Consider the following 21,659-nt stretch of genomic DNA (forward strand, 5'->3'; position numbering starts at 1 on the left):
TGGATCAGACTTGTAAGTGATGGTTATGTCACGTGGAGAGACTGGAGGACAAGAGGTAAGGTGAGTAGCTTGTTTAATTTGAAGGTGTTATGAGGAAGGATGGAATTGAGACTTTTAAAATCGCTGGCTGGATGGAATGGGAATGGTGTTGGAATGGAAGGGCCTTGATAATATGAAAGCACAAGAAAACATCGATAATAAGGGGAAATATTTTTCTTACTTCATTTAGAGGCAATTATAAGTTTAGTAGTGAATTTTAGTGATGGAAGTATGACTGTGTTCTCAAAATCTTTGCTGCAACGTCATTTCGCGTAAAATAGTAATAACCAATCATAGTACGGCATTTTTCTTTGTTTGATGCGCAAACTTTTAAAGTATGCAGTCCTGAAACGGATTTACCATTTATTGCTCTGCCGTGATTTTTTGTGTATATTGAAATATACAATAAAACGTACAAACCTAACTTGAATTCATTAAGAATATTCAGAAACTTATGAACTACATATTAAGAGAAATGAAAGTGATTGAGGGTATTAATGAATATATACCAACATAGGCAGTATATAGCAACAAAAAGAATGTAGGTTTTATCACTGTAGTACACACTACGTATTAAGAGAAATGAAACTGATTGATGGTATTTAATGGATATATACAAACATATGCAATATATAGCAACAGGAAAAGAATGTAGACTGTATCACTTCAGTACACACTAGCACAATGTATGCTAATAGAGTGGAATCTTGAGTATTACTGTTCTATTTTAAGACGCTGTGTAGACTCTTGTAATCTCGACAATGTGTTCATGCGTGTGTGTGTGTGTATGTGTGTTCACCCATAGTCATAAGCACCATTTAGAAATTAAACGACCTGGGAGTGTCTCATGAACTGTGCCTAAACATCTGTGTCCGGACGGAGAGGATAATGTAGACGTAACATTTAAGGTTCTTCACATTACCCATTCGGTGTTTTAGGTTGCGTTTGGTGTTTGTGGTTTGTGGGACCCCCCTCCGTTTGTCGCATGTCCTGCCTCTTTTCCTGTTGCAAGCCTTGCAGTAAGTGTGCTTCATTTGTTGTTGTTTTTTTGTTGATATTTTTTTTTTTTTTTTTTTTTGGTACTAGGTGGTGTATCTCTTTAAATGTTTGTATCTGATGTGTAATATCGTGTGTCTATGTGAAAAGTATAGTTGATGTTTTTTTATTGTTTTTATTGATATTTGTGTGTTTTATGTTGGTGCCACGTGGTAATAACTCTTCAAAATGTTATCGTTCACTTCCTGTGTTAATCTGCCTCGTTTTATCAATTTTGAGATCCTCTCGTTTTGTCAAGTTTGATATCTATTGGGTAACATCCTGCGAACGCGTATTTTTATATTCATATGATATGCTTGTTCCACACTTTTATTCCAGAAGTTTTAACTCACGGAATAGATACTTTTTTTTATAAGTTTATAAAAAAAATGGCCACACTCAGTATTTTCATTCGTTCCATTCTTTTATTTCGAAAATTGTAATTGGTTGAACGCATACTTTCATTTCGAAAGTTGTAATTGGTTGAACGTTTTATTTTTTATTTTTTTGACGCTTTACGACTCTCATTCTTTTGTTTAAACAGGTGGTTGATGTATATATATATACCTATTATCTATATATCTATATATATTCTATAAGTACATATATACATATATATATATATATATATATATATATATATATATATATATATATATATATATATATATATAGGGTTGAGGATTACCTCGTCGAGGTCCTCCCGTTTCTATGCTAGACATTTGGACGGGGTACTTTACGCGCCCTTCAGTTTGTTTTGGCCGAATTCTGTTGCATTATTGGACCACGTGAATTTTTCTTTACGTGAGTTATTTTGAAAAGGCAGTTTTTCCTGAATATAACTTGTGCGATATTTTGAACTAACATTTATTTCTTCTTATTTTCAGGTGAGTATGGCCGTGGTTTTGTACTTGGGATTTCTGTAAGCTGTAAGTAATTATTGTTGTCTTGGAATGGAGAGTAAGCCCACCTACTAAAGGTTAGTTTCAATTTGTTGTGTTTGTGTGCATATATATATATATATATATATATATATATATATATATATATATATATATACACACATAATGTATGTATTATCTGTTGTAGAATGTATTATGTATTATCTACCTTTCTTTTACTGTAATGCGTTATTTTACGTTTATAAAAACAAGAGTAAAAGTAACAGCAAATAAACATAACAGTAGAACTGACTGACTTAAGTGCGAACCAGGAAGCAGAAACCCGAACCACTGAACCAGTTCTAATTAAAATGTTCCAAGTGTTTCTTCGAAGAGGAGAAGCGTATTGATGGCATTCATAAACGCCAGTGGGCCTCTCTCTCTCTCTCTCTCTCTCTCTCTCTCTCTCTCTCTCTCTCTCTCTCTCTCTCTCCTTCCTTCCACGAATTGGCACAGTCACAATGGTTCGCCCAATTTGTTGTCGGGAGTATGGTATCTCGGGGCAGAGTGAAGAGGATAAAAAAAAAAAAAAAAAACCTCAGGTTTCTTTCTCTATGGCTTCATTCTTCCGGTTTTTATCGAGTTCTTCCATTAGCTGAACGTAACCAGGTGTTTCGACGGGTTGGTTTTTATTGAAATAAGTCTTTAAAAACCGAGAAGGCTTGTGAAAGCTTCAATTCATTGGATAGGGTCGTGTATCAACACAGGTGTCATCTTGAGTCACGTTCATTGGGCTGTTGATAGTCACCTAAAAACGTTACGTGTTTATTGGGCAGTGTCGTTCGTCCACTAATATTCGGTTATTAATATTCTTTTACTAATATTCATTTACTGAATGAATTCAACAGACTTCTCGAACTCGACCTACCAAAGTGTATTTTAGAGGCTGTTGTGAAATACCCAAATATCTTCACTGACCGAAAAACGTTACGTATATTTCTGTGCAGAGTTGTTCGTCCGTTTATTAATATTCATTCACTAATATTCCTTCACTGAATGAAGGCACCAGACTTCACGAATTCTACCTACCGAAGGGTATTGTAGAGGCTGTTGTGAAATGCCCAAAGACCAACATTTATTGTATTTGAATCTGATGTAGTGCAGCTGTTTTCTTCTTTTTGTCCGAGAATAAACAGAGCTCATCTTCAAAAGGGTTTTGGGACTGAGAGAGAGAGAGAGAGAGAGAGAGAGAGAGAGAGAGAGAGAGAGAGAGAGAGAGAGATAGTTAATTTGTTGTGTTCGTCTTAGGCCAGAAGGCTTTTTAGAAGAGTGACAAAGATGAGAGAGAATGACAGAGAGAGAGAGAGAGAGAGAGAGAGTTAATTTATTGTGTCTGGTTCCAGTGGCTTTTTGAAGAGAGTGACAGATCTTAGACATGAGAGAGAGAGAGAGAGAGAGAGAGAGAGAGAGAGAGAATTTGTCTAAGAGCCCATGTTGTGTTCGTATTAGTCCAGAAGGCTTTATAGAGGGGTGACAGAGACGTAAGAATTAGACACTGAAGAGAGAGAGAGAGAGAGAGAAAGGGAAAGTATGTAAGGAAAGTGTAGGGGGAGAGGGAAACGGGGGTGGGAGGGGGGGTTAAGGGAAGGTGGGCATGTGTAGGAGTGAGCCAGTTGTTTTGGCAGAGGAGTAAAGTAGGGAATTAGACGTTTTACGTAGAAGAAGGTAGGGATAAGAAAGAGGACGAAGAGGAAGGAGAAATGCTAGGAAGGGAAGAAAAGATCTCTCTCTCTCTCCCTCTTTCTCTCAACCTCTTTCTCTCACCAAAGGCTTAAGCAGCCATCGGGGTGAGCAGTACTGCACATATCCGCGTTGGTTAGTTAGTAGAAGCAGTAGCAAGGAGCACTCGTAGAATTTGGTGACACGGTCGTGGATAATCGGAAGAAAAGCATAAGGCCCCCCTCCTCCTCTTTCCCCCCTCTCACTCTCTTAGGAGGGAGGCTTTCTCGTCATTGCCTGCAATCGATGGTTATACATTCGATATCTGTTACTATGGTGGCGCTGAGAGAGATCGCGATAATGAAACTAAATCGATCTTAATTGAGGTTGAGACGTGTGAAATCATCACTTCGGCACCTGGTGAATTAGTTCTATTGGAGAAAAAAAGCTCGTGGAGTTCTTTTCACTGTGTTAATGGACGTGTTTTTCAGCCGTATCGCCCTGCAGGTGCGTTACGTAATTCTATTATATAGAGCAGGTTCAATATAGAGCAGTTTCTGTGAACATACTTGCCCTCATCATCAGAGGGCACCACCGTTGTATTGTGTATTGTGACACTGACTCGCGTGCACTTATTGTTGTCGAGGTTTTATTGCGAATTGTGCTTTCTGATTTCTACTGGAAAGTCAGGTATTTTTTTTTTTTTTTTTGTGAATTTGAGTTCATGAAATTGAGCCTCTGTGAAAGGGGTTTCTTGGTCGGAGGGAAGAAATGTTTTTGTGAAGTTCACTGAATTAAAAAAAAAAACTTTTGGTGAATTTTAGTGAATTTGAGCTAATGTGAAAGGGGTTTATTGGTTGTAGGAAAGAAAATGTTTTTGTGAAATTCACTGAATTTGAAAATTTTTATTGGTGAATTTGAGTGAATTTGAATGTCTGTGAAAGGAGTTTCTTGGTTGTAAGAAAGAAATGTGTTCTCTAAATTTCACTGAATTTGAACATTTTAGTGAATTTGAACTTTCGTGAAAGAAATCTCTGGATTTTAATAGAGAAAAAAATTCCTGTGCATTTCAGTGAATTTGAACTTACGTGAACTAAATTTCTGGGTTTTGGAAAATGAATTTGTTGTGAATTTTTGTGTGGAAATTTTCTTATATTGGAAAAAGTATTTCTGCGAAATATTTCTTGATATGTCCCTTGATGAGTAAGAGAAAATTGCAGTATTTGGTTCGAAAGAAAATCGAAAATCTTATATAAATATGGAAATCAGAAGTGACGTTTAAAATTTTGGTGCTTGTATCAAATAATTGGGAAGAAAATGTGAATTATTGTTGATTAAAACAGGATTATTACAAAGTACGAAGTGTTAGACTCATGAAGGATAAAGTGAATAAACAATTATTCAGCAAGTATTGTCTTGATTTGATATCATTGTTGCAAAAAGTGGAAAAAAATAATTTTTTGGTGAGACTGGAGTGGCGGGGTGTCCTGGTATTACAAACAGGCTGTGTCGGATAATTATTGCTTAAATAAAAGGAATGGAAATTTAATTAAAATTTGTCACATATGTAGGAAGGTCGGGTAGTATCTGTCTAATTCCATACTCGGAAACACCCCGTTGGGGAGTAATGCCGTCAGTGCACCTCACGCGGTGCACTGTAGGCATTACTTAAAGTTCCTTGTGGCGTCCCTTCGGCCCCTAGCTGCAACCCCTTTCATTCCTTTTACTGTACCTCCGCTCATATTCTCTTGATTCCATCTTACTTTCCATCCTCTCCAAACAGTCGCTTCATAGTGCAACTGCGAGGTTCTCCTCCTCTTACGCCTTTCAGACCTTTTAATCTCAACTTTCCTTTCACCGCTGCCTTCGCCCTAAATTTCATATTCCATTCCGTGACAGAATTCCTCCGTCAGAATTCTTAACACTCGATTGTTGGCGCCTGTGCGTGCACAGGTTATGAACAACAAGGATGTAGCGTTGAGCAAATTGCCACAATTGGAAATTGAACAAACTAATGGCATAGGGGTTGGGTATGTGGGCACAAACCGTGTCTCATGAGAGCAGGACATTCCTTTGTTACGTAGGTATAGTTTGGGTGTATTTGTACAGCTAGCATTTGAGTTTTGTTTGGGAGGTTTGTTGAATGAGATTTAGAAGAAATAGAGGTGAGTTTTTATGAAAAATAAAAAGTTTAGTCTCTTATTTACCACAGCACTTATTGCTGTACTCAATATTAGATATATATATATATATATATATATATATATATATATATATATATATATATATATATATATATATATATATATAGATGTATGTGTATATATGTATATATAATATATATATATATAGACATCACACTGATAGATTGTTTTATGTCCAACTTTACCATAGGGAAGAAGAAATAGGTCAAGATTTACACCCAGTTATTTATTTTCCCTGGTGTATGTATGTATGTATGTATGTACGTATGTGTATCTACGTATGTATGTAGCCATGAAACGCAAACCTCAGCCAAGGCTGAGCAGTTTTATCCCTCTCCCCTCCCCCTCTTTAAAAATAGGTAAAAAATTAAAATATTTAGATTATTATTTCTTCCAATATCTTATCACTTATTACCCTACGTGAGGTTCAACTTTAGTAGTCAAATTTTCGTGACAATCTACACGTAACTTTTACCCCCTTTCAAAAAAAAAAAAAAATGATAAAAAATATACAGATCAGTATTCCTTCCAAAATCTTATCACTTATTGCCCTTCACGAGGTCCATCTTTGGTGGTCAAATTTGCGTGACAGTCTACACGTAACTTTGTCTATTCTTTTAACTTTGTCTATCAGACTTTTGCAAACTTCAGAATGTTAACCTGTTGTGAGGAATAATGATGGAGGTAATAAAGAGATATTGCTGTTTTCGGAAAAAATTCTCTCGCATAAAAAGATTGGGGAATTTTGTGAATGAAAGATAAGATAGTCAGGAAACTGTTGTGACGTCAGTAAAAAAATTATAGAAGTATTTTTCATAACATCTCGGAAAAGAAGCTTATTTAGTAATGACTGATAAATATTTTGAAAATTCCGAGAGTGTAATTCATTACTTTGAACAAGTGAGAAACGTTAAGAATTTTTTTTTTTTTTCACCTTTGAATGAAATATGTATTACACATTTCCAAGTTATGATTGATAGCATTTCAAGTACGGTGAGTCAGGTCTCAAGCTGATTATTGTTGCTCCCTCGGCTACTGACTCAGACCCAGGTGTTTCAATCCGTTTCTGCCCTACTGTGCATTCAGAAACATTCAGCTGTGTAACTGTATCAAGTGAATGTTATAGTCTATTTTGATGTACTTATACTCAATAGCGGTGCGTGATTTGACACTAAAGAAATCCACAGACTTCATATATGAATGATATATGAAAGGATTTATAAGAGATTATTATTATCATTCAGAAGAATTACCCTATTCATATGGAACAAGCCCACCATAGGGGGCCACTGACTTGAAATTCAAGCTTCCAAAGAATGATATGGTGTTCAATCGAAAGAAGTCGCAGAAGGTAAAGGGAAATGCAGAAAGAGTAGATCAATTATTAGAAAAACAGATAGATTAACAAATAAGTAAATGGATAAATAAAAAGAGTATGTATTTTATTAAAATACTGTTATAATCAGATTATCAGATAAACGAAAGCTTTTTTTATTTTCTGATAACATTCTCAATCGGTCATGTTCCCAAGAAACAAGTTATGGTACTATTATTTTATAGTAGATTATAATATTTAGCTCCTTTATAGAATAATAATGTTTTGTAAATAACTTAACAGTACTGTTAAGATAAATGTTAAAAGAATATACAGAGAGAATATGATGGGAACATTCTTTGATAAACTGTCAGATTTATCAAAGAGAGTACAGTTACAATATTACAGTTATTGCAGATATATAGATATATAACAGCTATATATGACTTTTACAACGTATCAGTGATGTATGTGCGATCCTTGTCGTTAGATAGTTCGGATACATATAATTTATTTATGTGATTAGATGTGAATATATTTGTGTATAATGATTAAATCAAATTAAGATTATTCACTCGATTGACATGGGCCCAACTTTATATAATTTATATAATTTTCTGGGCAAATATAATTTGCAAAGCCAAGAATTAATTTTTCTAACTGGGACGCAAATTCCTGGGATGTATGCTAGTATTGCACTAGCCCCGGCTTTTTTGCCATGCCCCTAGGTTAGGTTAGGATGGGTTAGGTTAGGTTAGACAGATGTTGGTGAGTAATTTGGGTGTGGGAAACATAATGGGACTATTTTCAAGAAAATTCTGTGGTTAGTTTTTAAGATATGGCGTCCCGCTTTTTTCAGGGAAAGCTTCACGGTACTCGGTTACTTCTCGGGAAAATGCAACTGGGACTCATAATAGGAATACAAAGTACAAACAGCGTCAAATAGACTCTTTATGATATAATACTATTTTTAGAGATTTTTTTCTTTTCCCCTTCTATTACAATACTTTAAATTTCTTCACCCTTCAGAATTGACTGCTAGGATAGGCCATTTTGTTCACAGTTTTAGAAATAAACTTCTCATATGAGTAAGAAATGGATTTAACTACACGATTTGGAATTAAACTTAGAAATTACATCTTTGTATGGAGTACATTCAAATCCGATTTTTTCGGGTAATAAAATTAAATATCGCTTTGATGGGTACAATATGAATTCCATTTTTAGGAACGGCCAATTCCAAATCCATTTTGCCGTGAGGAGTTGACTTCAATTTAATTTTTCTATAGGAAATATATAGAGATTTCCATGGGAATATAATTAGATTATTTTTTTATAGGAAATAGAATTAAGTCAGAGTTTTCTATAGGAAATAGAATCAAGTCACAAATTTCTATAGGAAATAGAATCAAGTCACAACTTTCTATAGGAAATAGAATCAAGTCACAATTTTCTATAGGAAATAGAATCAAGTCACAAATTTCTATAGGAAATAGAATCAAGTCACAATTTTCTATAGGAAATTAGAATCAAGTCACAATTTTCTATAGGAAATAGAATCAAGTCACAATTTTTTTATAGGAAATAGAATCAAGTCACAATTTTCTATAGGAAATAATTGAGGAGTCGACTTAAATTTAATTTTTTTAGGCATTATGTATATAGATTTTCGTGTGACTATAATCAGATGATTTTTTTTAGAAGAGATAGATTCAAGTCACAATGTTCCATAGGGAATAATTGCCCTCATCCATTCTGAGTGAATAGAAATAAATTACTTCAATTTTTGTCGTCGGGAAAATAAAAAAAAATGAAATAATCTCAGTTCATAATAGGAGCGAATCGGGATAGAATCTTGAAACTCTGTCTTAATTATAAAAAATTAACTGTTGAGTATAAAAATATAATTTATAGAGTCCAATAAAACTGTTCCCCAAGATTTGTTCGTAAACGAGAGGCGGAAACTAGAGCAAGTCAGAGTTAAAGAAGCTGGACAGTCAAGTTGGGAGAGAAAGAAAAGTGAACAGATGAAAAGTAAAATACAGTTAGTATTGCACCTGGGGTCAATATACGCTGCAAAGAACCCATATATTTGCCTACAGTCTGCCGAACAAAGTGCATTGTGGGCATTACTCCTTGTAGGTTTAGCTGTCCATTAAAAATGCAGGGTGGTCTGGCCAGATAATAATTACACTAAATTTGAAAGAAACCAGTCCAGTAATGTTATCAACTTGAAAAATAATCTTCCGAGTGTAGAATGTCGTTAAGCAAAAAAAAAAAAAAACATATATAGTATAATATAATACAATATATATATATATATTATATAGATAATATTGAAAATATAGAAAACTCAAAAAGAGATAAAGCAATAATCAAAATAAAATATGTAAGGACTAACTAACTCACTCAAGATAAATGTACCCATAAGATAAACAATATTTCACCTCACCGTTTAATTCTGGGTTTGGGACTTGAAGGGACATTTAGTTTGCCGTGGCATATAAAGTCCTCCATCCTTGTTAAAAAAAGAGGGTAGATGACACACGAAGTGCTTTTATAATCTGAGAGAGAGAGAGAGAGAGAGAGAGAGAGAGAGAGAGGAGCACAACAGATATGTTTTCACCCTTGCGCTAACAGTTCAAGGTGATTATGCCATGTTTTTATAAATAAACAGAGAGAGAGAGAGAGAGAGAGAGAGAGAGAGAGAGAGAGAGAGAGAGAGAGCCACAATAAATAGATCTTCAACCTTGTAGTTAATATCTTAATGTGATTCTGAAATTTTTGCCTTAATAATGAGAGAGAGAGAGAGAGAGATACTCTACATGTCTTATCTCTTCTTACAGATTCATACATCATCATCATCGTTGCCAAAAACAAAACTTTAACCCTATTTAAATAAAAAAAAAAAAAAAAAAAAAAAAATATATATATATATATATATTATATATATATATATATATATATATATATATATATATATATATATATATATATATATATATATATATATATATATTATATATATATATCTTTTCACTAACTGAGTGACTGCTGTACACATCCCGTACAAAGGACCTTAGTTAGAGCTGAAGGGGACAAGCAAGACACTCGACTCCACAAACGAACAAACAAACAAACGACTGTCCTCTTGTAGCAGTGACTTCACCCTGTGAGATATGGAGATGGCCCCCGAATTAAATCCGGGCAGGTAAAAGCGGCGATTACCTCAGGACCTCGACTTGTTCCTCCTCCTCCTGGTGGTGGTGACATTGTCAGTACATGTTCACTCCACCGCAGCAACTAACAATAAAAGGCTGTCCCAGTTCTCTCTCTCTCTCTCTCTCTCTCTCTCTCTCTCTCTCTCTCTCTCTCTCTCTCTCTCCTTATTAAAGCAGAGCTTTGCAGAATCACCTTAAACAGTTAGCTACTAGGGTGAACATTATGTCTGTTCTCTCGCTCTCTCCTTATTAAAGCAAAGCTTTTCAGAATCACTTTAAGCTGTTAACTACTACGGTGAAGATATGTCTGGTCTCTCTCTCTCTCTCTCTCTCTCTCTCTCTCTCTCTCTCTCTCTCTCTCTCTCTCTCTCTCTCTCTTTATTAAAGCAAAGCTGTGCAGAGTCACTTTGAACAGTTAGCTACTAGGGTGAACATTCTCTCTCTCTCTCTCTCTCTCTCTCTCTCTCTCTCTCTCTCTCTCTCTCTCTCTCTCTCCTTATTAAAGCAAAGCTTTTCAGAATCACTTTAAGCTGTTAACTACTAAGGCGAAGACATGTCTACTCTCTCTCTCTCTCTCTCTGCTTATGTAAGAATACATTTCAGCTGTTAAATGCAAGGGTCAATATGTATTTTTTATGGTTCTCTCTCTCTCTCTCTCTCTCTCTCTCTCTCTCTCTCTCTCTCTCTCTCTCTCTCTTACTTAACTTAAGAAAACTTTTTGTCATAGGTATTCAGCTGTTATTTTATATTTATTGTGGCCTCTCTCTCTCTCTCTCTCTCTCTCTCTCTCTCTCTCTCTCTCTCTCTCTCTCTCTCTCTCTCTCTCTCTCTCTCTCTCTATCACCTGCCAAGAAGCAAAAGGGGTTTGAAAAGCAAAAGTAAAGTGGCCATTGTCACTTTAAAATATTGCCCCGTTGCAGCCCACACGTTGCCTACTTTTGATCTACCGTACCTGTGTGTGTGTGTGTGTGTGCGTGTGTGTCTAGGGACCCAAGTCAAACGGAGTTACGACTGAAGAGCCACTAACTATTCTTGTAAAGGAGCCATTGGCCGAAAAACTAAAAAAGAAAAAACAAAAAAATGGTTGGCACCTTTCTTCGAGAATGCTGATGGAGTCGCAATTTATAGGTTGTGGCTTCTAACCAGACGTTGTCGTTTGTGCTTATGTGTGTGTGTTTGTGCACGGTCGTTTGTGTATGCGTCGAGCGAGATTCGAATCCACCGGGAATGTTTAGATAGTGCAGTAGATCGGAGATAAACTAAACACTTGTTTAAGCTTTGGGTTACGTACTATGGGAGGTTTGGGTGTTGAATGGTACACAGAGATAGCTTGGGTACAGGCGTAGTTCTTTGATTAAATTTTATGATGTTTTCTCGTATTTAATGACAGACTTCGGTGACTAACGAGAAAGCAAATGAAAATATACGACAACCCGGTCTGATTTACGTTGTGTTAATCAGCTGGCAAACGTCTGTAAATTTATCAGAACCACCAGTTTGTCGCGTTACAAATGTTTGTATATGAATGAACACACACACACACAAACATGTTCTTATGTATTGTTCCTGATATATATATATATATATATATATATATATATATATATATATATATATATATATATATATATATATATATATATATATATATATATATATAATTATTCACCTTTGCTAGATGCTGTATGTAGGTACCTTGACTGAGTGTTGATTTGCTTGGTCCATCTAGCTGTAAATGGGTACCAGTGTTAATTGGGTCAAATAAGTGGGTAGGGAACAGGAATGGGAATGTCACCAATATGCATTGTTAAGTGTCCGGAAATTAATTTGGAATTATGTATTAAGTATCTTTCATTTTACCCTTTTGTGTGTTTTAGAAAACAACAGTATTTAAGAAACCAGAACAACATTTATCATTGTTTTAATTCAAGTTAGAAAAAAAAAGAGACAAAGTTCAAGATGATCAAAAGTATTGGGAGTTTCGTCAAGAAGAAGATGGCAGATGTTTCCAATGCGTCCCTGCCTCCCCCTCGACCTCCACCACCTCGGCCTCCACCTCCAAAGGAATATGCTAACACTCCAACCCTTCCCCCTCCACCGAAAGAAGTTACAGTGGTACAGGAGCCAGCACCAAAAGAAGTTACAGTGGTACAAGAAGAAGCTCCGAAGGAAGTTACAGTGATACAGGAACAAGAACCAAGCTTTGAGACAGAGTCTGACCTAACAGAGATCCTGAATGTCTCAGGGGAGGCAGTGAATGATAAATATCTGGATGAAACAATCGATTACATTGATGAGGACAATTATGACACTGCCGAAGAATCCCTGAGGGTTTCAAGTGCTGATGGCGCTTCAAAGGACTTGTCTCCTGAGAAGGAAGGAGGTCTTGCAAAGGCAGTGGTGAGGGAGGCCCAAATAGTCAGTCAGGCTGTCACCGTTGAAGTTTTGTCTCAGCAGTTTGTCAGCACTGAACAGATCAAGTCAGTTCAGATTTCACAGACAAGAGATAGTTCTCAGCAGGGGAAGTCTGTTGAAATCTATGAGGTAACTGAAACCTCTCAGGAAAAACCATCTGCTGAAATTCAAGCTAAAGAAGAAAGGATAGAAGTTCTGCCCGTGGCAGGAACTTCACAACAAGAAGAATCTTCTGAGACGTCACAGGAGACTGTGATTTCACAGCAGGTGGCATCTGTGGATATTCCAGATGGTGATTCAGTAAAGGCATCTGAAGTTTTTGACAGAGGGGAAGTATCTGAACTTGAAGCTGTGTATGAAGTTGATGCTCCACCTAAAGAGTTAAGCTCCATTGATAAGAAGGACTCTGCTCATGCATCCAGAGAATCAATCATGGCAGAACTAGACTCAGCCTGGGGATCTGTTGAAACCAGCGCTCTTGAGGAACTTAGGCCGTCAAGTCGCAAAGCTTGTAGGGACATAGCATTTACGGCAGACAAGGCCAAGGGTGTGAAGGTGGCAGAAATGGTGTCCATGTTTGAACAGGGCAGTGAAGCCCAGCAGACAGTTTACGTTGCTCAGGTGTCCCAAGTTTCCAAGGTGTTTGTCACAGAGGACTCCTCTGCACAGGCACCTCAGCAAGCTGTGCTATCTCGGGAGGTAATCCCTCCCACTGACGGTTATGCTTCAGAGGACCCGGATTATGCAGAAAACACCGACATAGCAGAAGATGCTGACTACACTGAAGATGAGACTGAAGATGAACTGTTCAGGAGGGAGAGTGACTTCTGGGAAATTGACTTTGACAAGTATATGGGTAAGTAGATATATGTTAGTGATGATAAAGGTTAAGGTTTATGGTCATACTTTGTGAATTATTATCAAATTTTTTTTGTTTACCTGTGGTCATATGAACAATAATGTTCAGATTATCCTGTTATTATTATTATTATTATTATTATTATTATTATTATTATTATTATTATTATTATTATTATTATTATTATTATTGTTGTTGCTACAATGAATAGTATTTCTGTGCATAATCAGAAAGGAAGGATTTACTGAGATAAGAAAGCATTGCAAATATCATGGAGGAATAAGATGAAAACTTGGCCGAGCTTAAAGGTACTGAAGTGGAAGGAACTCTCAAGTACGTCAGATTCAGAGATGAGGTCACAAGGTCACCAGGACTGTTTGTGGATTGAGGGTCATAAAAGAGAAATAAGAAAAATACTTGGTGGGATATGTAAGTAAAAATTTTAGTGAAGGAAAGAGAAAGAATGTTTGAATTACAGTTATAGGACGGAAGAGGAGCTAGAGAATTTATAAATTATGCAAGAAAGTAAAAGTTTTACAGGAAGAAAGTTAATGGAACAATTAAATCTTTGAAATGAAAGTGCAAATGGAGAGATATTATTTGCGGAGGTGAGGCCTTATGTCGATGGAGAGTAGTTGAATTAATTTTTTTAATTACACGAAAAATGGTTACACTTGGAGAGAGAGAGAGAGAGAGAGAGAGAGAGAGAGGTAGGTTATCAGTGTTTAGGAATTTAAAGAATACTGAACTGGATACTTGAAATTGAGTGTATTAATTAGAAAAAACATGAGGATTACATATCCATGTTTAGTGGAGAGGAGAGAGAGAGAGAGAGAGAGAGAGAGAGAGAGAGAGAGAGAGAGAGAGAGAGGTTATCAGTGTTTAGGAATTTAAAGAATACTCGACTGTATACATGAAATCGAGTATATTAATTTAAAAAAATATGAAGGATTACATTTCCATGTTTACTAGAGAGAGAGAGAGAGAGAGAGAGAGAGAGAGAGAGAGAGAGAGAGAGAGCTTCCATGATGATCAGTTCCACCCTTCCGCGGGTGTTTGGTTACCTCGTCGAGGCCCTCCCCAATGTTGACTTTGATATTACAAGTTGCAATTATTGCAAGCAATAATGTTGGACATAACGTTGTAATTGAATGCAATGTGCCGGATCGGTTTGGGGAACTGCGCTGTGTATGTGTGTCCCTTAAATAGTCGGTGCCTTTGCATCTGTGCTTAATTAGGATATCCAGGAATTATCTAAAGCAATTCTCCTTGTATGGTTTAATGCGCTTTCATTTTTATCTTTGTATTTATTAACTTGTTGATTTATTTTTTCTTTTCTAATAACTGAAATCTTCTTTCTGTATTTCCTGTTACCTTCTGTTGCTTCTTGCAATAAAAGAAAATATATTCTTTGGAAGCTTGAATTTCAAATCAGTGGCCTCAGTTGTGTGCTTCTTGCAATAAAAGAAAATATATTCTTTGGAAGCTTGAATTTCAAATCAGTGGCCCCAGTGGTGGGCTTGTTCCATATGAATAGGGGTTCATCTCATGAATAATAATAATAATAATAATAATAATAATAATAATAATAATAATAATAATAATAATAATGTTTAAATATGTGTACGGGCAGATAATTCCATATTCTAGAGGCCGTGAGAGTGCATGACGATGCGAAAGCAGTCTTTGCTTGGTCATGATACAGAGTGCTTTGAAGTAAAGAGCATTTGACACTATTTTTGAGGGTTGCGGTTGTGTTGGCCGTCTCTGATTCTGTAGACGTAGGTCTACAGAATTGTATAGTGGTCATGGCTACGCTGGATGCTACTTAATTTCATTTCAGCAGCTTCAGTATAGCACAGTCTGAAAGGTCATGTAAGTTATTGGCCTTTTCAAATGAAATTGCGTAGTACGCCCTCAAGACTTGTTTTTGGTCACAGTTGGGTTTGGGGACCATACTGGGAGCAATACTGCCCTAAAATGGAAAACTGCAGTATCTGCAAAAATACAAAACTGAAAAATGGTAGATACTCCCTTGCCTCGCTACTGATTTTGCAGATACTACAAATGAGACCCTTTACATACTCGTGGAAAGCATTGAAGAATCATTCTGAAACTGCAGGAACTTGTGTATTTTGTTTTTCACAGGCCCAATAGGTGGTATATCTCAGTTTCGAAAATGTTGCAGATACTGCAGTGTTCCATTTTAGGGCAGAGTAGGTTATGATTCGTTTAATCATCACCAGTAACGTTTGAATGGTGTTGATATATTTGTTAAAAAAACACCTAAGTATCCATACCGACTGCTTACTACATTTTTCTGTCTCTTGTCTGTAAGGGTAGACCATTTAAAGTAGTCAGAGGTGATGACTGCCAGATTTTTCATTTAGTTTTTTATCGTAATGGCATTTCCTACTGGGTCAAGATAATGATGGAAGTACCTTGATATCATACCAAAAGTGTGTGTTCTTGAATTCGTCCCCATGAAAGGTTGGTTTGTTTGTTTGCGCCCAGAGATAGGCAGTGCTATCTAGTTTATTTTGAAACTGTTGACAGTTTTCACGTGACTTTGATAAGGCCGAGACGTGGGGTTCGTCAGAACATGAAGAGAACAGGACCCAGAATAGAACCATGCGGAACACCCGTGAATCTTCAGCGAATTGAGAGAGCAGGACCCAGAATAGTACCTTGCGAGACACCCATGAATAGTAATTAAATAAAGAGAACGGGACCCCAGAATAGTACCTGCGGAACACCCGTGAATAGTAATTAAATAAAGAGAACAGGACCCAGAATAGTACCTTACGGGACACCCGTGAATCGTCAGCAAATATTGAGAACACGACTCAGAATAGTACCTTGCGGAACACCCGTGAACCGTCAGCAAAGAAAGAGAACAGGACCCAGAACAGTACCTTGCAGAACGCCCGTGTAAAATAATTAAATATAGAGAACAGGACTCAGAATAATACCTTGTAGAACACCCGTGAATCGTGAGCAAATAAAGAGAACAAGACCCAGAATAATACCTTGCAGAACACCCGTGTATAGTAATTAAATTAAGAAAACAGGACCCAGAATAGTACCTTGCAGGCCACCCGTAAATCGCAAGCAAATAAAGAGAACAGGACCCCAGAATAGTACCTTGCGGGACACCCGATATGACTTGGGCTGGTTTGGGTAATGCTCAGTCAGCTGACACTGGGAGGATATTATGTAGCTAGACACCTACAAAACCATGTATCAGTTTTTCTTGTATCTATTTCTCTTTGAGCTGTTTGCATAGTACGAAGTGGTCAACTGTGTCGAAGACCGTGGCCAAGGCAATATAAATAGTATCAGTTTCGTTGTGTGATCTTAGATACGATACCGTAGATCTCCCCTGTATAAAGTCATGTTATTGTTCGGCAGGATAAAGATCGTTATCGGACAACGAGAGAGAGAGAGAGAGAGAGAGAGATATGTGGGATGTATGAAAATGAGATTAGGAATCTTAAATATATCGATGAATCTAGTTGTGCTTGTCGATTAAACACAGAGAGAGAGAGAGAGAGAGAGAGAGAGAGAGAGAGGGAGGTTTACGATTTAAAAGAAAAATTCACCTGTTTATGGAGCAATTACTATATAAAATTTAAATACTATAAAATGTATCTGTTTGAACGTGTTCTTTACACTGAGAGAGAGAGAGAGAGAGAGAGAGAGAGAGAGAGAGAGAGAGAGAGAGAGAGAGAGATCTTTACGATTTCAAAGAAAATTCACCTGAATGTGGAAAATTTAGTATATAGCATTTAAATATATAATGTATCCATTTGAATGTGTTGCTGAGAGAGAGAGAGAGAGAGAGAGAGAGAGAGAGAGAGAGAGAGAATCATATCTGGTCACCTGATGCTCCACATAGCTGGCATTCCTGCCGGATCGGGAGACATCCTGAATTCGATCTCGGTGTCACCCAAGAGAGGAACCTACAGTACGTAATGTACATCTTCGTACAAGAGTTTTACTGTGCGTGGATTTGGCGCAGAAAAACACCCCCTCTTTCCCCCTTTTCAAATGAAGTTCTCTCTCTCTCTCTCTCTCTCTCTCTCTCTCTCTCTCTCTCTCTCTCTCTCTCTCTCTCTAATCAACGAGCATAACTAGATCCATCATCATATATGTAAGATTAATACACTAGTTTTTACTTATCCAGGAAAGAATTAGAGAACTCGTTTAAACCCTTAACACCAAAATCCCCCCCCCCACCTCTCTCTCTCTCTCTCTCTCTCTCTCTCTCTCTCTCTCTCTCTCTCTCTCTCTCTCTCTAATTAACACGTACAACTAGATCCATGAGACATTCAAAATTACTATACTCGCTGTTACATATGAGGATGACTTTATTGTATTTTGAAATCCTAAACATTGATAACCTCTCTCTCTCTCTCTCTCTCTCTCTCTCTCTCTCTCTCTCTCTCTCTCTCTCTCTCTCTCTAATTAACACATACAACTAGATCCATGATACATTCAAAATTACTTTATTCGCTGTTACATATCGAGATGAGTTTGTTGTATTTTGAAATCCTAAACATTGATAACTCTCTCTCTCTCTCTCTCTCTCTCTCTCTCTCTCTCTCTCTCTCTCTCTCTCTCTCTCTCTCTCTCTCATCAGCGAACGTAACTAGATCCATCGTAAATTCGAGATTAATATACCCGTTTATTTTATATTAAGATGAATTTTCAATGGAATCTGAATGCTGAAACCCTCCCCCCTCTCTCTCTCTCTCTCTCTCTCTCTCTCTCTCTCTCTCTCTCTCTCTCTCTCTCTCTCTCTCTCATCCAGCAACATGTAACTAGATCCATCGTAAATTCAAAAATAATATACACGTTTATTGTATATTAAGGTGAATTTTCAATGGAGTCCTGAATGCTGAAACCGTTCCTCCTCCTCCTCCTCCTCCTCTCTCTCTCTCTCTCTCTCTCTCTCTCTCTCTCTCTCTCTCTCTCTCTCTCTCTCTCTCTCTCTCTCTCTTATAAAACAACTATACTGTAAGGGAAGAATTGTGTCGTTTAATTTCTTCCTGTTATTTGTTCATATTCACTCGGTAATTGACCTAAAGGGAATCCACCCCAACACGTCATCAAATAGAATGTTGAAACGACCTTTCAAAGAAGAAATGAAAGAATTTAATAGGATATGTATAAGTGTCACATTCCTGGAGGCCGTCACGAGAGGGTGCCATTGGGTACACCTAGGTGTCCCAATTTGATGGTAATGTTTGTTATTATTATTATTATTATTATATTATTATTATTGTTTGGAAGAAGACCCTCTCCCAAACAAACTTCATTAAACAAAATGGCTGTCTGGGTGCCGTTACTATTATTATTATTATTATTATTATTATTTTTTTATTTATTTTTTTTATTATTTATTATATTATTATTATTATTATTAATTTTTTTTTTTTTTTTTGCCTATCACAGTCATCCTATTGGACTGGGTGGTTTTTATAGTGTGGGGTTCCGGGTTGCATCCTGCCTCCTTAGGAGTCCATCACTTTTCCCACTATGTGCGCTGTTTCTTCTTCTTCTTCTTCTTCTTCTTCTTCTTCTTCTTCTTCTTCTTCTTCTTATTATTATTATTATTATTATTTTTACTATTATTATTGTTTTAGGCTAAATTAGGAAAACAGCATACTGCTGTAAAAACCTTAGGCCCCCCCCATAGGGTAAACAGCCCAGAGGTGCGCAGCATTAGTCGTTTAGAAAGTTAAGATAGGATTGTTGAAATGGTTATCTAGTTTATATTATGCTATTCAAAGTTTCCACTGGAATCTTATTATTTTAATAATATTATTATAATAAAAGTTTTTACCCGAATCTGTTGAGATAAGCATTTCATATATTGACAATAATGATGAAGAAAGGAAAATCTGCGGAGTAGGAAAGCTGATTTTAGAGATTTAAAAAAAAAATGAATGGCTGAGACAGCCAAAATCTGCAGTAAAAATTATGCCCCCGAAGATCTCTCTCTCTCTCTCTCTCTCTCTCTCTCTCTCTCTCTCTCTCTCTCTCTCTCATATACAGTATATATATGTGTGTTCTCTCTCTCTCTCTCTCTCTCTCTCTCTCTCTCTCTCTCTCTCTCTCTCTCTCTCTCTCTCTCTATATATATATATATATATATATATATATATATATATACATATACATACATACATACATATACATATACACATATATGTATGTACATATGTTTATGTTGTTCAAGGTCTATAGACTGTATATGTGTTTACACAGTTAAACGTGCCGGTAAAAATCATATACGTACAAAAAAGTAAATAAATGATCTTCCGCCTTCAATCCTTTACACCATAAAGGCAAAATTCCACTGATCCAACATCTCTGACACTTCCCTTTGCAGAGCAGAGTGCGTTGACACGATCTTTATGCTTGCTTGCCTGCTTTTACTTCCTGGGGGGGTAGGGGGGGGGAGAATTGCCAGTTCTCCATCGGCTGGAGCTTAGGCTTTTTACGAGGAGAAGCACGCCCTGTGACAATCAGAGATTTCATGTGTTGTGACAGGGAACAGACGGTGTTCCGGGGAGATTAACTGTTGAGATTTCCAAGTTTCTTTTTGGTTGTGCATCGTTAGCTGAGTGTTATTATTATTATTATTATTATTATTATTATTATTATTATTATTATTATTATTATTATTATTATTATTATTTCTTGTTGATTGTATTTCTTTATCTGAGTATTAAGATGGTACCCCTTACAAGGTGTATTATTATTATTATTATTATTATTATTATTATTATTATTATTATTATTATTATTATATTATTATCCAGAAGTTTCTTGTTGATTGTTTTTTTTATCTGGGCATTAAGCTTGTACCCCTTAAAAGGAATATTATTATTATTATTATTATTATTATTATTATTATTATTATTATTATTATTCAGAAGTTTCTTGTTGATTGTATTTCTTTATCTGAGCATTAAGCTGGATACCCTTGAAAGGCTTATTATTATTATTATTATTATTATTATTATTATTATTATTATTATTATTATTATTATTATTATTCAGAAGATGAAAACCATTCATATGGAACAAGCCCACCTCAGGGGCCACTGACTTGAAATTCAAGCTTTCAAAGAATATGATATTCATTAGAAAGTAGGAGAAGGTAAATGAAATACAGAAAGAAGAGATTTCACTTGTTAAAAAGAGAAACTAAATTAATAAATAATTAAATAGATAAAAATGTACGAAATCCTCAGTAGGGAGACGGTTCCACAGTCCAACGGTGTGAGGAATGAAGGACCTCTGGAACTGAGAAGTTTGACAGCGAGGCACATTGCATATTGGCGTAGATCCAGATAAGGAATATAAAAGACGATTTTTCTGGTGAAATTTTAAAGTTTCCTGTTCATTGTATTTCTTTATCTGGGCATTAAGCTGGTTGCCCTAAAAGGTGTGGATCTAGATAAGGAAAAATCACTGGTGAATGCCACATGCTCTGAATGCTGCATTGAGGGTTAACCCCAGTTCTGAAAGGTTTTTACATATATTGGACTTTTTTTTCTGCAGTGGATACCCAAACAGTGACTGGCCGGACCAGGTGTTACTGTTTGGTGTGTGTGTGTGTGTGTGTGTTTAACAGGCACAGTATATTAAACTTGAAGTTGCGTAGGATGTTGTGGTTACGAAGTTTGCTCAAACTGGACTTATGTGTAGGTTTTGTGAAGTTCTCTGAACAGCGGCAAGGTTGTAATGTCTTGACAAATTGTTGTTTCCTTTTTCTCTGGAAGGGAAGCGGGGGAGGGGGTTAGAATAGCCCCTCGTAGCCCCTCCTAGCCCCATCCTTCTAGGAAAAGCGCATTTCTCAATGCGACAATGTCGCGAAAGCCGCGGTATTTCAAGCAATTATTTGCGTCCATGAAGTCAATGCCGCGATGTTTATGACTCATGTTTTATCTGATTATC

At 36.4% G+C, this 21,659-nt stretch overlaps 1 protein-coding gene across 10 annotated transcripts in view; it reads left to right on the forward strand.

Annotated features, from left to right (window-relative positions):
• The first annotated feature begins 4,278 nt into the window (after positions 1–4,278).
• Positions 4,279–21,659, forward strand: part of Pax (Paxillin) — a 150,857-nt gene continuing 133,476 nt past the window's right edge. For 2 of the 10 annotated variants that reach the window (XM_067106307.1, XM_067106308.1), the window contains exon 1: positions 12,304–13,685. In XM_067106307.1, coding sequence (XP_066962408.1) covers positions 12,374–13,685 — 1,312 coding nt within the window. In that variant the 5' untranslated portion in view covers positions 12,304–12,373. Of the gene's footprint in view, positions 4,365–12,291; positions 13,686–21,659 lie in introns of those variants that run through there. The other 8 variants (XM_067106315.1, XM_067106314.1, XM_067106312.1 and 5 more) reach the window with 8 other exon arrangements.

Source organism: Macrobrachium rosenbergii, chromosome 7 (genome assembly GCF_040412425.1).
Source record: "Macrobrachium rosenbergii isolate ZJJX-2024 chromosome 7, ASM4041242v1, whole genome shotgun sequence".
NCBI classification, from domain to species: domain Eukaryota; kingdom Metazoa; phylum Arthropoda; class Malacostraca; order Decapoda; family Palaemonidae; genus Macrobrachium; species Macrobrachium rosenbergii.